The 16,597-nt window shown below is 38.6% G+C and overlaps 1 protein-coding gene and 1 long non-coding RNA gene across 5 annotated transcripts; one reads left to right on the top strand and one right to left on the bottom strand.

Moving 5' to 3' along the window:
• The first annotated feature begins 7,407 nt into the window (after positions 1-7,407).
• Positions 7,408-12,254, top strand: slc14a2 (solute carrier family 14 member 2). Of its 4 annotated transcripts, none has more exons than XM_078250586.1 (10): positions 7,408-7,510; positions 7,941-8,027; positions 8,140-8,323; positions 9,619-9,808; positions 9,979-10,107; positions 10,532-10,724; positions 11,063-11,210; positions 11,468-11,602; positions 11,739-11,788; positions 11,878-12,254. In XM_078250586.1, the coding sequence occupies exons 1-10, from the start codon at positions 7,487-7,489 to the stop codon at positions 12,133-12,135; spliced, it is 1,398 nt and encodes a 465-aa protein (XP_078106712.1). In that variant the 5' UTR covers positions 7,408-7,486; the 3' UTR covers positions 12,136-12,254. The 4 variants fall into 4 exon arrangements, with proteins under 4 accessions (XP_078106712.1, XP_078106709.1, XP_078106711.1 ...); XM_078250583.1 differs by having other exon boundaries at positions 7,941-7,997; XM_078250585.1 differs by lacking the exon at positions 7,408-7,510 and having other exon boundaries at positions 7,939-7,997; positions 8,111-8,323.
• On the bottom strand, positions 12,180-15,201 carry LOC144518145 (uncharacterized). The gene is made up of 2 exons (XR_013501999.1): positions 14,096-15,201; positions 12,180-14,019 (listed from the first exon to the last, which is right to left on the bottom strand). It is a non-coding gene; the product is annotated as an uncharacterized LOC144518145 (long non-coding RNA).
• Between the last annotated feature and the right edge of the window lie 1,396 nt (positions 15,202-16,597).

Genomic DNA, 16,597 nt, shown 5'->3' on the forward strand with positions numbered 1-16,597 from the left:
TACAATATGTGGACGACATTATTATCTGTGCGCCAAATAAGGATACATGCCACCAAGACTCGATAAAATTGCTACAGATATTAGCAGAAAAAAGACATAAGATTTCACAGAAAAAGTTGCAATATTGCCAAGAAAAGGTTGTTTATTTGGGTCAGAGAATAATGCATGGACACAGAAGCATTGCTGATAGTCAATTGGAGGCAATTCGCAAAGCTCCAAAGCCTAGGACTGTCAGAGAGATGTTGACATTTCTTGGTATTGCTGGTTATTCTTCGGCTTGGGTTGAGAATTATGCTAGCTTGACGGGACCCCTGAGAGCTATGATTAAAGATACTGGAAATAGTCAACTTCATGGTAATCTTTCATGGACACAGGAAGGCCTTTTGGCATTTGAAACAATCAAACAAAGGTTACAAGAGGCACCAGCACTCACACTTCCAGACTATTCTAAGAATTTCTTGTTGTATGTGTCTACTTCTACGGGAGGTAAATATGCATGTGCAGTTCTTTGTCAGCCAACAGGTACGGGGACGAACCCTCAACCTATTTCTTACTACTCTACGGCCTATTCAGAAGTAGAACTAGGGCTACCACCATGCTACAGAGCAATGGTAGGAGTTTCCTTAATGTATGATAAAGCATCATCGGTCACGATGGGTTATCCAGTAACAATTCTTACCCATCATAGTCTCAGAAATCTTCTGAACTATGGAAAATACACATTGACTATGTCTAGGCTTAGAGACTATCATAGGCTCGTAGAGCAGGAAGATGTCACCCTGGAAAGGTGGGCTACAGTGAATCCAGCCGAGAATTTGCCAACTCCAGAGGATGGTGAGCAACATGATTGTATTCAGGAAGCAGAGAAATATTCGAGGCTTAGATCAGACTTACAAGCCCTTCCATTACGTGAGGCAGACCTGGAGTATTGGACTGATGGGTCATGTTATCGTGTGGGAGATAAATTGAGTGCTGGCTATGCAGTAGTAAAAGCACAAGGAACTGGATTTGTTGTTGAAAAGGCTGAAGTGATACCACAGCCTGCGTCTGCACAACTTGCTGAACTTGTGGGGTTAACAGAAGCGAGTTTGTTAGCAGAAGGAAAGCGAGTGACGATATACACTGATTCTGCATATGCCCATAATGTATGTCATTTGTTTGGATCAGTGTGGAAAGGGCGAGGGTTTAAGAAAACAGATGGTTCTCCGATACAGCATCACGCGCAAATAATGAAACTGTTGCATGCTATGATGAAACCTAAAGAAATAGCGATAGCTAAGTGTGCAGCTCATAAAACGGATGTGTCAAAAGTTACTGATGAAGCTGCAAAAGCAGTCACAGGAGCTGACAAATTGGGTAAGGTTTTTCTGGTCACTCATGGAGTAGACTTAGAAGACAAAATTACGCTTAAGGATATGATTCTGATGCAGGAAGCTGCACCAACAATTGATAAACAGTTATGGCTAGACCGAGGTGCAGTTAAAGATTCTACTGGTCTTTGGAGAAATCATGAAGGGTTGATAGTAGCACCGTTAGACCTGTTGGGTCTGATGATTCAGGAAGCACATGGTTTAGCGCATGTTGCGAGGGGGGAAGTTAGGAGAAAAATCACAAGAATATGGTTTTTGGGCACCATATTTGCTAGAACAGATTGATCACGTCATAGGCAGGTGTACAATCTGTCTGAAAAATAATGTTCGCAGGGGCGTGACTGTTCTTCCAGGATACATTCCGACCCCGAGAGGTCCTATGCGTGAGTTGGTTATTGACTATGTCGATATGACCAGTTGAAGGCAAAAGATACATGCTAGTGGTTGTGGATAGATTTTCACGATGGCCGGAGGCCTGTCCAACCAAGTGGAAGGATGCTCAGTTGGTTGCCAAGTTTTTGTGCAGAGAGGTGATAAGCAGGTGGGGACTTCCCGATCGAATATCCTTAGATAATGAGAAAGAGTTCGTGGATAAGACAGTGAAATTGATTTTTCAAAAATTGGGAATTAAACTACGTTTTGGAGCAGTTTATCATCCACAAAGCCAAGGGATTTGTGAAAAAATGAATGGTGTTTTGAAAAATCGTATTGTCAAGATTTGCCAACATACAGGGCTGAACTGGATAGCTGCATTACCTTTAGCCTTGATGGTGTGTCGCTCAAGTGAGCTGCGTGATGTGCATGATGTGGACAATGCTGATGTGGACAATGCTGATGATCATGTGTACACTTCTGATGATGCCAGACATGACACTGCAATTGATGGACAGGAAAGGAGATTTGGGGACATTGAATTTCAGTACGTCCCAGAAACAGCAGAGCCTATCCCAGTGGAAGGTGAAACCACAGAGGTCACCAAGGGCTGTAACTCCGTTACAGGAGAAGCAGTTAGACGAAGTAGCCCAAGACCAGTTAGGAAAAAAGTCAGCCCAAGATGCTACGAAAATTAGAGTCGAAGTGTCTCTAGGAAAGCCAGCTCAGCTCCCATGCCAGTGTACGAGAGAAAATGGTGGTGAAGGGAAATTCAGAGTTAAGTGGGAAAATAGTCATGGTAGGGTTTTAGACCTGCTAGGAACATTAACATCAAGAAAGTATGCGTTATTGAATGATAAGAGAAGGTTGAAAATCAAAGGTGATTGTAGTCTTTATGTGTATAATTCCCAGCAGGAAAATCAAGGTGATTATAAGTGTATTTTTTATAATCCACATTTTGAAAGCGAGGGATTAGAGTCGGGACTCAGGGTTAATGTAGTGACACTAGTGGTAAAAGATGGAAGCAAAAGCATAGGGGTCCAAACTGTTGAAGAAACAAAAGAATCAACAACGCTGATCCCTTGTAAATGTGACGTCAACACCGAGTACAATTTTTCAGAAAGTAAAGAATGTAGTAAATGTAACCCAGAAGTTTGTGTTACCAACGGAGTTAGGTGAAAATAGCAGTAAGGATGTTTTTGATATTGGAGAGCAGATGGTAGAAGAGAAGGATGTAGATTCATCTGAAACAGTTCAGAATATTATCCCGGATGAAAAAAAACGAGTTCTCTAATTTTGGTGAAGCACTAGTAGATATGGTTGATTAATACCATTCATTAAGGAAGAGAGAACTACATGGAAGGCATATGGATTTGATTCTTCTGTTCTGAAAATTACAGATAGATGGGCTAGTAGGAATCTATAGTTCCAGCAGTTAACTCATTCTGTAAGGTCAGTTAGGAAACTGAATGGTCCATGTCTGTTGAAAGTACCTGCACCTGGCACGTGGGACTCAATTTTAGAGACGGTGGCTCAACCTCTGTCTACTAAGTGTCAATCTTACGCTCTATCATGGCTGTTGTATCATCAACAATCTGCAATAGATGTAGTGATGTCTTTGTCAACACAGTTGTTTAGACCTAAATATGATTGCTCTTGGTTAAATGGATTATCCTATGTGAATTTGTTAGATCAAAAGGAAAATAAGCTAATAGCAGTTCCTGAAGCAATGGAAGTGACACCGGCGAGGGCAAAAGGATGTTTTTGTTCAAATAAGACGTATGATGGATCAGGAATGTTTATGGGAATATCAGATTGTGATGACTATATGATGACACTGGATAAGCATGAACGCAAGGTTAGTGATGAGACATATAAAGTAACTATTCCACTATACCATCTAGTAAAAAGGGTAGGACGGTAATGGTGAGAGATCAGCTTTTGCCTGGCAACGTGACTATAGGGAATTTTCAAGATATTTGGTGGGTTTGTGGTAATAAAGCCTATTTATTCTTACCCTATGGGTGGATAGGATGTTGTTATATGGCGACGTTGAAGCTTCCATACGAGGTTTATACCATTCAAAAAGGGGAAGCGCCTGAGACAGCTCAAACTAACACTAGTTCTGGAAGTAGGGTGAGGAGAGAGATGGCACAATTTCATAATCTAGAATCTTATCACTGGAGAATCAGTTTGGGAGAGAAATGGGGAATAGGACTTTTTCCTTGGTATGGTGTAACATTTTTGGCAGATCACACTGATATATATATATAATATTACTTACACTTTGCAAGGCTTTGCAAATGAGACGATAAGAGGTTTTAACTATTTGTCAAATAGCGAAGTCACAGACTGATGCTGTTAAAACATGACATGGCTCTTGACTATATTTTGTGTGGCTTTGAACTTGACAGGAGATGATTGCTATACTTTGATTCCTGATAGTTCTGATAATATCACTAGTGTTATAGATGCATGGAAAAGTATAAGGGATGCGTTTGGTAGCTCAGAAGGAGCTGGATGGTCTGCAAATGTTTGGTTGCAAGATCAATTAGGACCAGTGGGAGCAGTAGTGGTTCAGATTTTAGTAGCGGCTCTTTTAGCGCTATGTGTGATGTTTTGCTTTTGTACTTTGTTGCTGACTTTTGCGAAGGCTATGATATTGAGATGGGTTGGAGTGGTGATGCCCGGAGATAGTACTCAGACGCCTTTGTTAAATGTGACTGATTTGGACGGAGATGAAGCGATACTAGATGGAGTATTGATGGAAGCATATCCTTTTTGAATATCTGATTGTGCTATGATTTTCACATTCTCGAGTGTTGTTGTGTTGTTTAATGCCTTCTACTACTTTTGATATTTGATATTATACTACTTTTGATATTTGATTTTTGATATTATTCATATTTGATTCATATTATTTTTGATATTATTCATTTTTATTCTTATTTGACATTCATTTTTATTTTTATTTTTGATGTTTTAATTTTCATGTGTTGTTTTGAAATCGATACTGGTCAGTGTTTTCTTTTCTTCCAGAGCATATGGGAGAATGTGCAGAGGGGATACTGATGCGAATATGGACAATAAAATGGACAGTGAACCAGGACAGTGTGGAAACGTTCAGATTTCATCACACCAATACTGCATTGATAATCAACACTGCTGAGAAACTGCAGTGTAGTGGACTACATTCCTGTGTTTGTCTGATATATATACGTTTGTATGAGTAATACATAATTTGTATCACATACTTTTTGCATTAATTGTTTGAAGAATGATATTTTCTGTCATGGAGTGAATATATGAGGACCTCAGATGTTTTCTTTCTTTTCGACGCTTAGGGAGATGGGGTCTAGGCAGGGAAAGAAATAGTCCTTTTTTGGTTCCGATGGGTTGACCAGCCTGAATTTGGACATTGTTTTGATTTTATTTCATTTTCTGAGGTTTTCATATGTATTTGCGTAAACCATATCTTTACATGAACTGATAAAGATTTATTTTCTAATTGATCTGGAGTACTGAGGTGGTCGCCTAGGGCAGAAGGGCCGTGAGAGAGTTTTCCTATCTTGATTGATTGATGGTTATTTGGAAAGAAAGCTGCCAGATAGGTTTTTCGCTCTCGCACTCCATAAATTACATTTTGATACACTCTATTAATTTGTTTACACTCCAAAGGTTATATTATAAGGAACCTGATGTAATGAGAAGTGTTATTTTGTTGTAATCTTACTGTTTTTTGTTTTTCGAGACTTTATTAAGTCTCGAAGGGGGGAAAAATGTGGTATCTGACGATTTACACTTTGACTTAAGATTTGGTATAAGGAGATGCATGAACTTTACCCCACTTGTATTGAAAACATCTGGAAACTGTTAACATGAACAGAGGGCCCCCAAGACAGAAGAGTCCTGTTTTTGGGGTTGTGCCAGATAAAAGGCATCGATTGGTCAGTTCCCTCTCCAGATGTCCATGGAGTCTGTAAATTGATGCTGGAATCTTTGATGTAATAAACCTTTTTATAATCAAGAACAGTGTCAACGAAGTTCCTTCTCCACACATCGGCAACGCAGTGCTGCAACTAAATATACAACAAGAGCCAGCTTCTTCATCAGTCATCTCTGAAGCAGTGCTATTCAAGTTTACATTCATGGTGAGTAGAATGAAAGGCTGTCTTTCTATGTTTCAACCAGGAAAGATATCCTTTTTATGCTTGAACCAAACTACTTATTGACCCACCCCTCTTCTCTCACTGGTTCATTTGAAATGCATCTTCCTGTATCTCGCCCATGGTTCATTTAAAAAGGCAATTTCCGGTCTTGGGACATTAATACGCATCTTCCGGTGTCCTCCCTGGTAATATCCGGTCTAAGGCACGCCCTTTTTTCTGGAATGTTCCGGAAGAATCGCATCAGAAACATCTGGCAGATATAAATGACATTTTTGACAGCTCGTGACCTCTTGATCTGCAGGTCATCAATCAGGTCACCTATTGGTCACATATTTGAGTGGCATAAAGCACTGCTTATAACTCTCTACTAGATGTCTGCGGCAGCAACCAATGCTGTCTTATGGTGTTTAACGACTAAATAAATACTAAAGGAACAAACGTACCCCTCTGCGCTCACATTATCTGTCTGTATGTGTGTGTGTGTGTGTGTGTGTGTGTGTGTGTGTGTGTGTGTGTGCGCGCATGTGTGTGTCTGCTGTTTATGATAATGTGACTTTGATATCATGTGATAATGATAGTTTAGTGCAACAGAATAAACTTTTTTTTTTTTTTTATTACAGATGTCTAAGAATCGTAGCAGTTCCACCAAAGAGACATTTCCCATGGTTTTATTTCAACTTAAAATTATCTATTATTTCACAAAAAAAGCAAACATCTGATTTAACTTTTGAGCCATTTGAAGGGAACAAACTCCCTGGTTTGGAACCACTGGAATACACCACCAAACTATACAGAGTAGTTAAAACCACTTTAGACAGTAAAATGCTGCTTACACACTATGGATCAGTTTTATTAAAGGTCCCATATTAAGCAAATTTTTAAGTTCATTCTTGCATTTTGTATTTCTACTAGAACATGTTTACATGCTTTAATTTTCAAAACACATTATTTTTCTCATACTGTCTTTCTGAATATACCTATATTCACCCTTTTTCTGAAATGCTCAGTTTTAGCACCTGTCACTAGGTCTCATTTAATTGACATTGCTTTAAAATGACGGCTCCGAGCATGGAGGTTTCATTTTGTTAAAGGCCTGTTGCATCTGAACTTCTGGAGGGTCAGGATTCGTGGACTTGAGCTGTATATTCTTTTTAAAAAAGACATACATTACTTTTTTTTGTGTAGCAGAGAACAGACTTTAATGTATAGAATTGGTGTAGTTTGCCTTTAAGTTATTCTTTAAAGCACTGATGTCAGTGAGGTCCAGCACGAGACATTCACCAGTGTCTGGTAATGAGACCTGTTGGTCATGTTGGAATAAGGTGCAGATCACTTCCTGAGTTTGATGCAGATGCTCTGATGCATTTCACATTATTGTGTTTGGGCAGAGAGACCTGGGTGTGGCAAAGATTGTCACTGCGGGGTGTCAGTCATTCCTGTGAAGATTGAGAAAAGGAATAGAGGAGGTGGAGTTTTTTCTGTGGACTGTCGCTATAAAAGCCTTCTTCAGAATGCTCCGTAGTACAGCTCGAGATAAGCTGGCAACCCATTTTGCTTGCTTTTATTCTGGGATATATGCCTGGATCACACTGCACAAAGGTAGGAGCACTTGCGTTTGTCTAAGTCTCTAAAGTCCAGCAGGACAGTAAAATGTGACTAAAATATAATGAACGTGAGCCTGTTTGATAGAAATAACTAATATTTAAAGAATATTAATTTTTAATTTAATTTAATTTTAATTTATGTATTTAGGTATAAGATTATGTTAGGTAATCTTCCGTCCATCTGAGAGCATTGATTTTTGATTAAAATTCAATTCATTTCAATCATTGACTATATATAGTACCATATGTACAGTGTAATATGCAGTAAATAAAGTGACAAATTCATAATATAGAATGGACAATTACACAAATATATATATATATATATATATATATATATATATATATATATATTTCATTCCTTATAATAAGCAATGATGACGACTTCATGTCCTGTTGAGTGACGCCTCTTTATTTACTCTCAGGGTATTCAGAAGAATATCAACTCTTCTACTTCTGCTGCCTCGTCCTTTCCTACCACTGTAAGTCAGTGTTCACAGTTTAGACGTACAGTGTAAGTTCAATACTGTGTATATTTTTACCTGCTTCAAACAGTCCTTGATTAACAACAATTAACAGTCCTAAAATGCTGTAGATCATTTCTAACTGTAATGGTGGCTGCAGGAGCTCCAGCCCCTGATGGCAAACACTGACCTGCCATCTGAGCATGACAACTCACAGGAGAACAGGAAGGAGAAGGACCCTGTGCAGCCAGAGCCCTCAAATCTGCAGAGGGCCAGGGCCCGCTTCCTCAAGGGAATCTCCTACTTCTCTGGAGACATGAAGGTGTTTGGAAAATGGATGGAAAGTAAGACGACACTAGTTTTTCTTCTGGCCCACACAAAGCATATATACTGTATATACTGTATACTGAAAACGACATTATTATAACAAAAAATGCAGGATATTATAAATAACTTGCTGCTGATAACAACTGTACCCTTGGGCAATATATATTAAATCTCTACACTACTCATTGTTATAAACAGTTAGACAGACTTGAATATGTTTTGCAATGTAAGTGGGCCGCACAATGTCGCTGTCACATTATCACTTTTTCCACCCTGAGTTTAGTTACGTAACTAGTATTTAGAGTTACACAAGAAGGAATTTTAATAGCAGGCAAGTAACAGGCAAGAATGTCATGTATGATATATCTACAAATCAGTGGTGGAATGTAACAGAGAACAAATACTTCGTTACTGTACTTAAGTACATTTTTCACGTATCTGTACTTTACTTAAGTAGAATCAATAGTGCCTACTTTTGACTTTTACTTCGTTACATTTTGCAGCAATTATCTATTCTATACTTTCTACTCCACTACATTTCTAGAACGCTCCGTTACATTTTCCTTACATTTTCTGATCAGTTTTCCCCCTGCCAAAACATCTTCCTGACGTTGTTTGTGGTAGTGGACAGTATGGATACTGTCGAAGCTCAGCATCAAAATAACTGAACTACCCCTTTGTAAATCACGGGTCGCTAGACACAGTGCCCTCACTGACCAAGGTGCAAACTAACCAACTAACCAACTTTTTTGTCTTATTAGCATATTACCATTTAAAATGGTAGTATGCAAATAAGATTATAAGAGAATAAATCGTTATGCAAGTACTTTTACTTTTACTACATAAAGTACATTTAAAATCAGGTACTTTTTACTTTTACTTAAGTAGGGTTGTCATTGTGGTACTTCTACTTTTAATAAAGTAAATATGTCTCTGGTTATTTGTACTTTTACTTTACTGAGATTCAGTATTTCCTCCACCACTGATAAAAACAAGTATGCCACTCACCCTAGATGCATTCCAGGCTATAGAGAGTTTACCAGACCAACACTGTGAAGATACAGCATATCTTACTTTGTTTCAGTACAAGAACCTGTTGTCCATAAGATAGGCTTCTTTGACCTTTGACAATCATGTCGTGACACAGATCTACCCGCTGTCATTATTTATCTCAGTCCAAGACTGTGAGCCTGAGAAAACTAAGACTTGCACAACATTCACCGTGGGAAGCCAATCAAGCAGCTCTGGTCAAATGCCAATTCTCTCTCTCTCTCTCTCTCTCTCTCTCTCTCTCTCTCTCTCTCCCCTCCAGAACAGTTTTTCTTGCTGCAATTGCTGGACTGGGTTTTGCGTGGAGCTGCTCAGGTGATGTTCGTCAACAACCCTCTAAGTGGCCTCATCATTTTTGCTGGCCTCATCCTGCAGAACTACTGGTGGGCTCTCAACGGTTTTGTGGGCACACTCTTTGCCACCATTTCTGCCCTTATTCTGCAACAGAACAGGTTTGAACAAACTCAAACTACCGATAATAAATAGATGTTACTGTACGTGCCCATGGGAAACATGATGCAAAAAGTACATACATAATTGGGTGATAATTGATAATAATGATTTTACACTGTGGTGTATAGCAGGAAAATATGAATTAATTAATTAAAATGACTTCATTCAGGGGTGCAATAGCTGCAGGGCTGTATGGTTACAATGGCATCCTGGTGGGTCTGCTGATGGCTGTGTTCTCCAATAAAGGAGACTGGTACTGGTGGCTCCTGCTACCCAACATCTTCATGTCCATGATGTGGTAAGAAACTTGATTGACTAATAGTAAAATGATACAGTAGATTGATTCATATCATAAGAAATGAGAGGTTGATGTATGAAATTAAATAAATTAACCAAAACATGACACATAAAAATGTCAAAACCGATCACTTTACTGTATTATAACCATATGAATCATTTCCATTTCTGCTTCTAGATTCAGATTTCATTAACCTGATTTCAGTCAATCATTGCTGATCCAGTCAGTAATAAAAAAATTACTTAATTATGTTGTGAGTGGAGAGAACATGTAGACAGTATCACAGTCATGCTCGAAATGTGCAGAAACAACAATGAAGGTGCTTGTGATATAAGCACACATTTGAATACATATACTTAAATAATTGTGTGAGTTAAATGTGGATCAAATCTAATACTGGTGATGTTGTATCCTTGCGTTTCAGCCCGATTGTGTCCAGTGCCCTGGCATCTATTAACAGTCGCTGGGATCTGCCAGTGTTCACCCTGCCCTTTAACATCCTGGTGTGTCTCCACATGGTCGCCACCGGACACTACAACCACAACTTTCCCCAAGTCCTCATTCAGCCTCGCTCAGAGCTGCCCAACATCACCTGGGCTGAAATCGACGTAGCCAAGGTCAGTGACAGGCCAGGATTCGTTTATGTGCGTTACTTAACACACCTCTCTGTGGGCTGGTACACTGTAGACGCTGTGCACTTTAAGTTCACATTCTTTTACCTTTGTAATTTAGACAGATTTATCAGCTGATTTATTATTTATGTTCCCTGCAAGGTATCTGATCAATGTTGAAATGACAATCCTACATACTGTAGGTGTGTACCTACAGTATGCATAAATCATGTTGGTGCATCGAAGCTGACAGTAGGGCAGCACATAATTGGAAAACCCGTGGGTTGTAAATCATGCTTTGGTTCGAGTCTACAGTTACGAAACCTTTGTCTGTATCTCTTTAGCTGTTCACGTCAGTGCCTGTGGGAATAGGCCAGGTCTACGGCTGTGACAAACCTTGGACGGGAGGAATCTTCATCATCTCACTCTTCATCTCCTCCCCTATCACTTGCGCTCATGCTGTCCTGGGATCTGCTGTGGGCATGGTTTCAGGTGAGAGGACAGGATAATACCTTGGCAGGGGGCCGAATGTAAAAGTCATTCTGTCTTACCTTAATAAACAGCGCAACTTATTTTTCTTACATTCTTACAGATCAAATTCAAGCCACAATTTATATGTTTCAACTCTAAAATGACCCCCAAAATCCATTAAAGCTGCAAAATAACCAGGAGGGTCACTATTTGTAAGAGAATCCAAACTTATACTGAACTTGGCACTTCCTTGATGGCTGTGATTGAATATTTTGCAGGCTTGGCTCTGGCAGCGCCTTTTGGAGACATTTACTTTGGTCTCTGGGGATACAACTGTGTGTTAGCCTGCATTGCCATCGGAGGAATGTTTTACACTCTGACCTGGCAGGTGCACCTGCTCGCCATCACATGTGGTGAGCATACACCCAGAAGAAGAAGAAAAACATCTTCAAAAAGGATGACGTGACCAAATATTTGTAATCTATGATCACTTATCACAGCATGCACATGTATGGCATCTCACGGTATCTCTCATCTTCTCCTCTGCAGCTTTTTTCTGCGCATACCTCAGCGCAGCCATTGCCAATATCATGTCCACAGTAAGTACCCATTTTCTCCCACTTCTATTTATACGTATATCAGCCCATAATAGTTACTAACAGCAACGTGATGTATTTTTCATCTACAGTTTGGTCTGCCAGCCTGCACTTGGCCTTTCTGTCTCTCTGCCCTCACTTTCCTCCTTTTGACAATGGGGACCAACAAGATCTTCAAGCTGCCGCTGGCCAAAGTCACCTACCCCGAGAAAAACCTGGGCTTCTTCTGGAAGTTGAAGAAGCAGGAGAAAATGGAGAGGGCTAAGAAGGCTGAGAAAGAGAGAAAGGAGCAGCAGAAAGCCATTGAGGAAAACATTATACTGAACGAGAAAGAGCTGAGAACTGAGTGAATTGAAGAGATTTCAGGAATCCAGTTGATGTTTTTCGACGGGGAAGCACGGAAACCAGCAGTGTGCCGCCAATCATTCATGAAGTAATTATTTTTTTTAAATTAAACAATCCGACCGACTTCTACTTTTGCATACTTTCAACTACAGAAACTGTTCAAATATCAAGACATTATGCTCTTATGTGTTTATGCTTGAATTCAACTTGTTCTACCTTTTATGCTTTCTTTAGTCTTTTCAGTTAATTTCAACTACCACTTTTGACAGTATTACAGTTTAGCCTCCAGCTTTTCTAGCAAGGTATTTAAACTCTTACCTTCTTTAGGTAATGCAGCTCAGCTTCCAGGTTTTTTAGCAGTGCAAAAATCTGTAACATATGAACATAATATAGCTTAATATGGTCAATTCTGCCTATAAATAATGATGTTGTTTGTTAGGCTTAGTACACTGGGTCTTGATACAGGACTTTATGATGGGATTATGTTATTTTTATTGGTAAAAAATTGGATTTGCGGTTTTGAGCCATTTCAATGTTGCTATTTAGGTCATTACACTTTGACTTGAGATGACACTGCATTTCTAATCTAAGTTCAATTTTAGTCTTTTCTTTTTACAAAAGCAGCCTTTGATGAGGCTGGCTGAGTTTCAGATTTTGTGATACCATGCTACTGAGAAAGCACTTTGGTCAACTATGGTTGTTTTTAAACGTGCTATATAAATAAAATTGAACTGAATTGAGATGGTAAGATAAAAAGTCAGGAACATGTCACCATTACATAACAAATCCTCTGGCAAGACTTTTGTGTGGCGTAGCCATGGGCATAAATCTGATCTAACAGTAGGACAATAAACATAAAATTTCTGAAGAGCAATTTTTGAAGGGGACACAAATAATTCAGCCACAGTTATACTCGTAGAGGACATGTTTACACAGAGGAAAGCATAGAGACTGGACCATTATCCTTCTTTTCAGTGTTTCTCTCGATTCAATGAAAAAGCTGACTAAATTGACCAAAATATTCTTCTTTAAAACCATGTATTTATTTCTAAGTTGTTTACAATCAAGCCACAAAAATACCTTAAAACATAATGACTTATTTTGAAAAAGTGTCCCCATATAAAAGAAATACAATACTTTTGTACACTTGTTAAATTAGCTGATCATAATGTAAATTAGTGAGCCACTGGTAAAGCTCATCTGCTAAACCTGACAGCCACACACCTCCAAAAAATACGAACACACTTACCTGAGACTCTACACCTGACTGTCCCTGGTCTCCCTGTTCCTCAGTTATTTCTGTCTCCTTTGCCTGTGACATAGTGACGTTAGTATTTCCATAAGCACCCATTCTTATAAAGATATTTCCAAATTGTCTTGATATGAGGACTTATTGTACTTACTTGGCGTTTCGGTGTACTGAAAAAGGATCTTATGCCTGTTTTTCATTTCTCTGTCATTCTATCTGGGCAACAACAACACAAATCTTTGACGTCAGATGTCTAAATATATAGGTTCACCAGGTGGTCATATTATAATTCTAAAATGATCTTGCGTCCTCCACATAAATATTAGGTTTCGTCTGGGACAGAGGATATATATTTAACTGATCAGCCACTTAACTTCATATTCAGCAAAACACAACTGTAGATCTTCAATATTAACCCTAATATCAGTTCACACACATAACGTTAGGCTTATTGCCATGGTAACGTTAGTTGTAGTGGGTGCATTTCTATCCAACAAGCTATTATATAAGCTAGGTAACGTTACATTATATTAAACTAACATAGCGAACGTTTTGTCATGACTAATTCGTTAATTACTCAGCATCATTTCTATTTGAGAAAAGAACAACTTAATCCGATGTTTAATGTGAATAAAATAGCCTTGAACCGCCTACTTACTACATTCCTGTCACTACCCGATGTGACTGAGAGTCTAGTGCAGATCCTAACTTACAGCAGGCAGTGGACCAAACCACTGGGAGGCAAGGAAGGGGGGACTCAAAATGTTTCTAAACTTAAAAAGCATTTTTGGGGGGTTGTATTGTTTTACTACTTACACAGATATTTTAAGTATACATCATTATGTTATTTACAATACACAGTATTGTTTTAATGACATTTCTAGGGGGGGGACAACCATTAGATGGGGGGGGGTTCCTGACCCCCCCGACCGCCCTGGGATTTACGCCCTTGGGTGTAGCTCACTACAACGCTTCAGCTAATGTGTCAATTCCTGCAGTGATTAAAACAGCAGCTGGGCAATTTGTCTACCTATAGCTAGCGATAGCAGCACCCCATAACATATACTCTCATATATACTTATCATATACTATCATAAAATATACGGTTACTACCACAGCCCGTAAGGGGGCCGACCCAGAGCAACTTCTGTTATGATTTGATACTATAAATAAAATTGATTTGAAATACTAATTGAACTAGCAGAGGTCCACAAATACTGTGGAAGTATTTAATAGATCAGAACAATCATTTTAGCAGCAGCTACTTCAGGTCATACTGCACACTATCGCTCTCTCTCTCTCTCTCTCTCTCTCTCTCTCTCTCTCTCTCTCTGTCTCTCTCTCTGTCTCTCTCTCTTGGTCTGTTACTGTTGTTGAAAACAGCTTAAGGATCTTTCTCAGAGATAGGCCTTTTTTATTTAATATGGGCTATTCATTTCAGATCATTTTTCATTTACATGTGTTGCAGCTATATTTTCAAACAGGGAATGAAACTCTATCCATGCATTTTATTTTGATCACAGTCTGTTTTAATTAAAGTGCTTGTTACATCTCACATGTGGCTTTAACTTACAACTGCACATTTAGCCCTTATTGTAGAAAATACAGAGATATATATCATTAAAGGATTGGATCTCAATGAGTCCTGAATGAGTTTACACCTGTACTGATCACTCAGGATTTTAATGCCATGGCAAACGGGGGCTCTCTCTCCATCTCTCCATCTCTCCATGTCTTTCATTTCTTACTGTTTATTTTGTTTTCCCATTTTTTCAGCTATTTATAATGCAGATTCATACATACAATGCATCCAAACCTTAAAATGTTCCACATTTTCCATTCATTAAGTTTTATACAACTTGTAAATTCTATTCTTTTTGAAAATATTGAATATATATTAAATCAAATTCAAGCTGGCAATTCAGTTTAGCATCAGCTTTTCAGATGTATACATTATTAGTGTTATTTAACATTTCAATTAAATGTATACTAATTTAAACCATTCTTACTTTTCCAACTATTCTCACTACTTCACCGTCTTCTTACGCATTTAAGCCAGCAATCCAGTTTAGCTTTAGCAATTTAGCTTTTTAGCATTCACAAGCATTTTCTGCAGGAAATGCATTTTCTAGTTAACAATAACATGTTATCTTATTTTAGCTTTTAGTTAATTTGCATGGGTGGGAAACTAGAGCAAAAATACTTCACCACCTCTCACAGGTGCAAGACAAGAGAAGTCTGTGTAGCCTTCAACACTGCAATTCAGTTGACTCATACAGTTTGGCGATAAGAGGTTTTCTGCAGTGAAAATATGTAACCCTAACCTTTCTAGAAGCTTACAGAGTCTTCTTCCTCAATCCAAGCATGTGAGATACATAGGGAGATAAGATAAACAGGTTAGCAGCCTCATTAACAAGTAAAAACAAACAATGTTGGGAAAGACCACAAAAAAAATGCAATTTATGGTCAAACAGCACAATTAGTACAGAGAGCTGAATTACAAAACTACAAAGTCTTCCACCTCTGATTGAGAGGAATTGAATAAAGTATCTATAACTTAATGAAAGGTGAGTTTATTAGGAAAGCACAACCACCACAAGGTGAACTGGCAGTGTCTATGGACAGTTTTTGTTAAATGTGTATAATCTTAAATCATGCTTACATCATTATTTATAGCAATGTGGCATATTTTCGACATAATGCAGCCTACTGATCAGGTTATTGTCTCTTGTGACGTCAGAAAAACAGCATGACTTAGGATGAGACCTTGAGGTGAGCAGGAGTCAAATTTATTATATATATAATGCAATTTTCAATAGTTTTTAGTTGTTTTCATCCAAAGAAGATGTGCAAATTAAATCCACAGAGAATATTAAGAGAATTAAGTTGTGGTGGCAGGGCCTTTTTGAGTCTTTAAACCAAAATTACTTTAAAACTGGATGACAGAGATAACAGTTCTTACTCTGGGGGCATTTCTGGTACCAAGACAGTTATGCAATGGAACTGCCTTGCTTTGCATTTCCTTCCCCACCCACCCTCATAGCTTTATCATGATGTGGCACCTTTTCAACAAATCATTCAAATTGTGTCATGCAGCTTCACAAAAAACTTTCCTGTTTTCATGTGCAGTATGACCTGAAGTAGCTGCTGCTAAAATGATTGTTCTGATCTATTAAATACTTCCACAGTATCTGTGGACCTCTGCTAGTTCAATTAGT

The sequence above is a fragment of the Sander vitreus genome, chromosome 5, assembly GCF_031162955.1.
Source record: "Sander vitreus isolate 19-12246 chromosome 5, sanVit1, whole genome shotgun sequence".
Classification (NCBI taxonomy): domain Eukaryota; kingdom Metazoa; phylum Chordata; class Actinopteri; order Perciformes; family Percidae; genus Sander; species Sander vitreus.

Excerpts from the sequence above, each read along its gene's own strand:
- slc14a2 (XM_078250586.1), top strand. The coding sequence starts at position 7,487 with ATGCCTGGATCACACTGCACAAAG. Across the intron at positions 11,211-11,467 it reads TGCTGTGGGCATGGTTTCAG|GCTTGGCTCTGGCAGCGCCT; the intron begins GTGAGAGGACAG and ends AATATTTTGCAG. Across the intron at positions 11,789-11,877 it reads TTGCCAATATCATGTCCACA|TTTGGTCTGCCAGCCTGCAC; the intron begins GTAAGTACCCAT and ends TTTCATCTACAG.